Source organism: Coturnix japonica, chromosome 19 (assembly GCF_054131305.1).
Source record: "Coturnix japonica strain WE chromosome 19, WE-NBRP24, whole genome shotgun sequence".
Taxonomy (NCBI): domain Eukaryota; kingdom Metazoa; phylum Chordata; class Aves; order Galliformes; family Phasianidae; genus Coturnix; species Coturnix japonica.
Genome location: NC_140681.1, coordinates 867,668 through 873,473, shown reverse-complemented (window position 1 = coordinate 873,473; position 5,806 = coordinate 867,668). Strand labels below are relative to the sequence as shown.

General features: G+C 57.2%; 1 protein-coding gene across 4 annotated transcripts; it reads right to left on the bottom strand.

Moving 5' to 3' along the window:
- Positions 1–962: 962 nt before the first annotated feature.
- LOC146757739 (CMP-N-acetylneuraminate-beta-galactosamide-alpha-2,3-sialyltransferase 2-like) lies at positions 963–5,079 on the bottom strand. 4 transcript variants are annotated; one of them, XM_085519955.1, is made up of 7 exons: positions 4,896–5,079; positions 3,608–3,856; positions 3,250–3,440; positions 2,948–3,127; positions 2,545–2,590; positions 2,120–2,239; positions 963–1,691 (listed from the first exon to the last, which is right to left on the bottom strand). In XM_085519955.1, exons 2-7 carry the CDS (start codon positions 3,842–3,844, stop codon positions 1,524–1,526), a joined length of 942 nt encoding a protein of 313 aa, XP_085376081.1. In that variant the 5' UTR covers positions 3,845–3,856; positions 4,896–5,079; the 3' UTR covers positions 963–1,523. The 4 variants fall into 4 exon arrangements, with proteins under 4 accessions (XP_085376081.1, XP_085376078.1, XP_085376077.1 ...); XM_085519952.1 differs by having other exon boundaries at positions 963–1,771; positions 4,896–5,060; XM_085519951.1 differs by lacking the exon at positions 4,896–5,079 and adding an exon at positions 4,055–4,174 and having other exon boundaries at positions 963–1,771.
- Positions 5,080–5,806: the final 727 nt, after the last annotated feature.

The following is a 5,806-nucleotide window of genomic DNA, read 5'->3' as shown; positions in this document are numbered from 1 at the left end:
CATGTGGCAATAAGGATGATTTTTGTTCTTGGTTGATAATAACCTGCAGCAGTGAGTGCAGTGCTGGTGAAATCACTGAGAGGAGCTGGAAAATAAGGCAGAAATAAAAAGTTATAGATTCCCACCTCAGTGTGAGGGATCACAGACTCAGTGCTCTCAGTCTCGGCTCTAAATTGGCTTTGGTGTTGCCTCTGCCCTTAGTGATGGGCACAGTTCACAGCACAGTGTGGGCGCAGAAGGCACAGGGATTGAGTGATGCATGGGGGAAGCTGTTAAAACTTTAGGATAAATACCATCAATTTATAAGCTGAAATTTGTTTTTCATCAACTTCAAAACAGGTAGTACAAAAACCTGGGAGCAGTTGGAGGTGTGGATAAGGTAACTGATGAATGTCCATGCTGGAAAACTGGCAAAACTGCATAGAAAGTGTTGAATGATCCATAAAAGAGAAACAGACAACAGGTACAGAAATGAGGATTTGCCCAGAGAGGCAGGAATCAGAAGAAGTTAATAGCTCAGGGAGTGGTAACGTGTTCCTGCAGTTACAATGGGAGCTTGTGACCAATGTGGTGCTTTTCCACATGATCAGTGTGATTCAGGCATGGAAAAGCTGGATCTGATTCAAGGACAGTGGTGTTTGTGACTGAACGGAAACAACAGGCTGCTCTCTTGCTCACTGTGCTCTGCAGCACAGATGGTGGAGCAGGGCTCTGAGCAGTCCCATGCTTTGCACGTTCCTCAGAAACCATCTGAATACCTGTTGCCTTTGCAACTGCTTTAGTAGCATCCACGTGGACTGGCTACAGCTTTGGAATGTTGCACCGTGTTTCCCAAATAACCAGCACTAGCAAAACAAACGAGGTGTGGGGCAGCGATTGCTCCCATCCCTGGTCAGGAGGGATTCAGGGTCTGCCATCAGTGCCTTACGGACTGAGAAAGTAAAACAGATGTGAGCAGTAGATCTGCGTGTGCTGTCAAAGTTTATTCAACGCTTCATTTCAGCTTAACTCATCTCTGCTGTGTTCTGACGTAGCGTGCTTCAGTTTTTTGTTTCTTACTCTCCTTTGGTACAATATAAAAATATATTCCTTAGTTCTGTAAAGACTCCCCACCTGCCCAAAGAACAGCAGCGAACCTTCCCACGTGCCTTCAGAGGGTGGAAATCTCAGCTCCATGCCCTGAGAGCTGCACTGGCAGCTGGCTGTGTGCAGACTGTCCGGTTACAGCAGCTCTGCTGTGTAACACCTGAACTGTGGGCTCTGAAAGCACAGAGTTAGCCCCACTCCTGCCCTTCCATGTCCTCTTTGGAGAAGCCCAGGACCTGCAACAGGCATCTCCCAGGCTCAGCAGAGCTCCACTGCCATTCATGCTCACTGCTATCCGCAGCGCTGAGCTAGTGGGACCAGCGCAACACACACCAAGCGTAGGCTGCCCCGGCCAGCGAGGGGCAGAAGCAAGCTAAAGAGCCGCTGCAGCTGCCAGTTCTTGTGCGAACAGCTTGGCCTCGTTTCTTGAGTGTGTGTCATTGATAGAATAATATTCTGCCTTCATCTGCCAGTCTCCGGATGAGGCTGAATTCAACATCAGCATCGTGGACCCTTGTCCTGCGAAAGGCTCCAGACCAGCGGTTTTCTTCCCAGTAGTGATGCCAGTTCCCTTTGCTGTCAGCTCCGAAGCCAAACACAGAGACCTGTGGCATGCCAGCAGAGCCATCACTGCACAAGCAGTTAGCCAACCCAAGGTGAGTACCTGCCGTGTGCAGTCCTGTATCTGGGGAGCAGGGCAGGAGAAGTCCTCTGAGCATAAAGCACCAGGAATTGGGGAAGCAGTTGGGAATGAGGTGACACAGCCAGGCTGACCACATCCTGGGTTCCCCCAGCAAGAGCATGGCCAGCAGCTGAGGGCCATGACTGCCTACCCACTCTAGGTGCTGCATCCAGTGTGAGACAGTGCACCAGGGAAAGGGGAGCAAAATGCCAGTTGGTGACAGACACTACAACAAAGGAAACCTTCCATAGCCACAAGGAAAACCACCTCCCCATGTTTGGTGCAGTGGTGGAAAGATCCAGGTAGTGCCCATGGGGCTGAGCAGTGTGTGGTGCTGCTGGCTGTGCTCACCTGCTGGCAGGCGTGCAAGGCGAAGAGCAGCGCTGTGAAGCCGGTGGAGGGGTACCTGCCGTGCTGCTCCGTCCAGTTCTCATGGATGTACTTGAGGAAGGCTGGGCTCAAGATCAGCACCTGAATGGGGTTAGAAGCATGACAAGCTGCAACCAGGACAGCCAGCTCCTGCCCCCAGTATGGACTGCTGTCCCCAGCTCTGCCCCCACCCCACTTGCTGCTGACTTCCCACAGAATGATCCCAGTCCTGGCCTGGCTGAGAGGAGCTGGCAGCAGCTCCTACATTGCCTTGCAGATGCTTTCAGGGCCACCTCACATCTGACAGCCACTCCAAGTCACTGGTGGCCATCAGCCTCTCATTCCCACAGCCCTAGCACTGGGATGTCAGGCAGGGAGTGCTTGCTGAATGCTTGCCCAGCCCTTACCTTGTTTCTGTCAGCTTTGATGAACTGCTTCACTCTTGTGTAGGTGCTGCAAAAGCCAGAGGATAACTGTGAGTGCTCCTTCAGGGGCAGATGGTTTGCTGTGACAACCAACACCTGGTGCCACAGCACCTGCAGCTCCCTGGGCTGACCCTGTGTTGTCCCATGGCCCGGCCCTGGGAAGAGGCAGAGCCAGGACAGCTTCCATCCCACTCATGAGAGTATGTATGAGGGTACAGGATGCAGGATGCCCAAGCCCTGTGTAGGCAGGTGGGCACCAGACTCCCCAAACTGCAGTGCAGAGGAATGTAAGTCCTCTGGGCCCTTCATCCCCCAGGCCATGCCCCCAGCCCTCCAACACAAGAGTCACTGTTCCCAGAGCACCAGGATGGCTGAGGGGACGCACTGTGTGAGCTCTCCTGTGGAAAAGGCGCTGGTCACCCACTTCAGGTCCAGTGGCTTGAAGGGGACGAGGACAAGGTGGACGCCAGGCCAGAGGTTCATCGCACTCTCTGGGTACATGAAGTGATGTGTCGTCCTCGCACCGACATCCACCTCAAAACCTGCCGTCTTAGCTCTGTTCATCCTAGGGGACAGTGGGAAGACATGTCCTAGAATGAAGGCATATACCATGTGGCCGCCAGGCAGGAACACCAGGTGCCCCCGGCCAGCAGGTAGGAGAGGACGTGAGCCATCGGTGTCACCCACCTCAGCACCCAGTGATGGGCATCGATCTGCGGGCCATGGCGGGACCCCTTCAGCCGCCCCGAGTTGCCCACCACGGCACACGTCCTGCAGCCGGACGGATCCCACACGCTCCCATTCGGGGCCGGCAGGACGGCAAAGAGATTCTGGATGATGTTCTGGAGCGGGGCGGTGCTGGGGGGGCCCTGCAGGGTCTGGGGGAGCACAGGCAGGGACGGGCAGCGTCAACCGCAGCGGTGCAGAGCCCCGCTCCTCCCCTGGGTGTCGCGGGGAAGGACGGGGGCGACGGGCACGTGAAACCTGCCGGCAGCAGATTAAAGGAGCCCGGGAGAGACGCGAGCTGCCGCCCGTTCCGACTCACCAGCCACCACTGAACCACGTCCGGGGGCAGCTCGTGGGCCGGGCCCGTCAGTAGAGGCCGCACGGCCGCGTCGTAGCGGGCGCTGAACCAGGCGGACGCGTTGGCGCCGGCGGAGCAGCGGACGGTGGGGAGGGACGGCGGGAGGGCTAGGCCGGACATGGAGGCCCGGAACAGCAGCCACAGGCCGAGCGGCACGCACAGCAACAGCGCCAGCACAGCGCGCTTCTGGCAGCGCATCCCTCATAGCACCTGGCGGGACGGCGGCACGGCGGGCACACGGACATCAGTGCGGAACCCGCCCGGCCTGCCGCCCCCCCGCCGAGCCGCCCCGCCGCACACCCGAGGCAGCCCGGCATGGGCTCCCGTCCGAACCGCTCCGCGCCCCTCCCGCTCCACAGCCGGCACCGCCGCGGTACCGCAGCGCAGGGCCGGGCCGGCAGCACGTACCGCTCTGCGCGCCGCGCTCTGCCCGACGCATCCGCGGCCACCGCGACCCGGCCCGCGGCCGAGCGGAACCGCATCTTCTCCCCGGACCCGCTCCGGTCCGCGGCTCCCACCCCACAGCCCGGAGAGACCGACCGCGCAGCCGCCGCGACACGGAGCTGAGGGGGAGCCGCGCTGAGGGAGGGACGGACGGGAGGGGGAAACCGCAGCGTGTGTGTGTGTGTGTGTGTGTATATATGTGTGTGTGTGTATGTGTGTGTGTGTGTGTGTGTGTGTGTGTGTGTGTGTGTGTGTGTTTGTATGTGTGTGTGTATATATGTGTGTGTGTGTGTATGTGTGTGTGTGTGTATGTGTGTGTATATATGTGTGTGTGTGTGTATGTGTGTGTGTGTGTGTGTGTGTGTGTGTGTGTATGTGTGTGTATATATGTGTGTGTGTTTGTATGTGTGTGTGTGTGTATGTGTGTGTATATATGTGTGTGCATGTGTGTATATGTATGTGTGTGTGTGTGTGTGTGTGCACAGCTGTCGTCAGAGCGCCGAACTGAGTGTGCCCTCCCCGTCCTCCATCTGAAAGCACTCATTGACAGCCACAGCCAGAGCATTAAGGGCTCTGTTGAGGCCCGGAGTTGCTCAGCATGTCGATGCCCCGCGCAGGGCGATGGCAGGACGGTGGGACCAGAATTGGGGATTCCCCACCTCGCTGTGGAAGCAGGACGGACCCCGTCCCACCCTGGCGGTTCCCGTGCTCCCCGCAGCCCCCTCACAGCTCTGTGTTGGCAATGGGGACATGTGTGGCTCTCGGTTTGTCTCCCCGTTGCCCAGTTCTGCAGTGTGACACATACCTGCTCACCGTGCTGCAGTGTCAGCGTGCCCAGCACAACCAGTGCTCCAGATGTCAGCTCGGTGCAGAGGTGTGAGGTGTGGGACCTGCGAGAGGTGAAAGAGGTTGGGCCGGTGCTGGGCGGCCACAGGAGCTGCAGCCTGTTGTCTCTTCTGGGAACAACCAAAATGTCACCAGTGTGAGCTGTGGGGGAAGGAAGTGCGAGCGAAACGCTGCCAGCGTGGCGGAAGCAAAGTCACTGCAATACAAAAACAGCCCCAAGGCTTCTTTCCTTTGGGCTGGCTGCCCAACACTGGCTCTGCACCCCCAAGGCCTCCAGCACTGAGCCCACCGACGTGGGTTGTGCCCCTCCCAGCAGCCGAGGTGGAGGCGCAGAGCACCCCAGTGCACCTCTGGGGCTTGCTCAGGCCCAGGGTTGCACTGCAGACACAGCACCAGGTGCAGCAATAGCTGCAGATCTGACCCTGTCCTCACTCAGCCCTAAGTGGTACCTCCATGTGCTCCCCATCCCCACAGACGGGAAAGGGGATGGAAGGATGCTGAGACACCCAACTGTGCGCAGGGCCACTTGCTTTGGAGGAAGTGCCTCTAAGCAGCGCAGGGTGGAGGTGACAGTCCCACACTGAGATGACACTCCCACACTCTGCAGAACTCAAAGTCAGCTGCAATGGCTGCTGCAGGAAGGGGAAGTCGGGGAAGAGAGCAGAGCCCTGCAGCATCATTTCACAACATAAAGAACAAGTTAACACATGCAATTCCATCCCACTTATCTACACAGCAAAATAAAATTAATAGAGCCATTGTCTTCTTAGAATTCAAAGTTCCCATTTCTGGCCACTCTTCTCCCATCATCTGATTTATACCCACAGTAACGTTTCAGTTTCTTAATAGTCAGAGGTTCCCCACCAAATG

Bases quoted from the DNA above. Each gene is read 5' to 3' on its own strand.
- LOC146757739 (XM_085519952.1), bottom strand. From the start codon at position 3,844: ATGCGCTGCCAGAAGCGCGCTGTGCTGGCGCTGTTGCTGTGCGTGCCG. The intron at 3,441-3,607 runs GTGAGTCGGAAC...GTGCTCCCCCAG, and splicing joins ACGTGGTTCAGTGGTGGCTG to ACCCTGCAGGGCCCCCCCAG. The intron at 3,128-3,249 runs GTGGGTGACACC...ACTGTCCCCTAG, and splicing joins GCCCATCACTGGGTGCTGAG to GATGAACAGAGCTAAGACGG.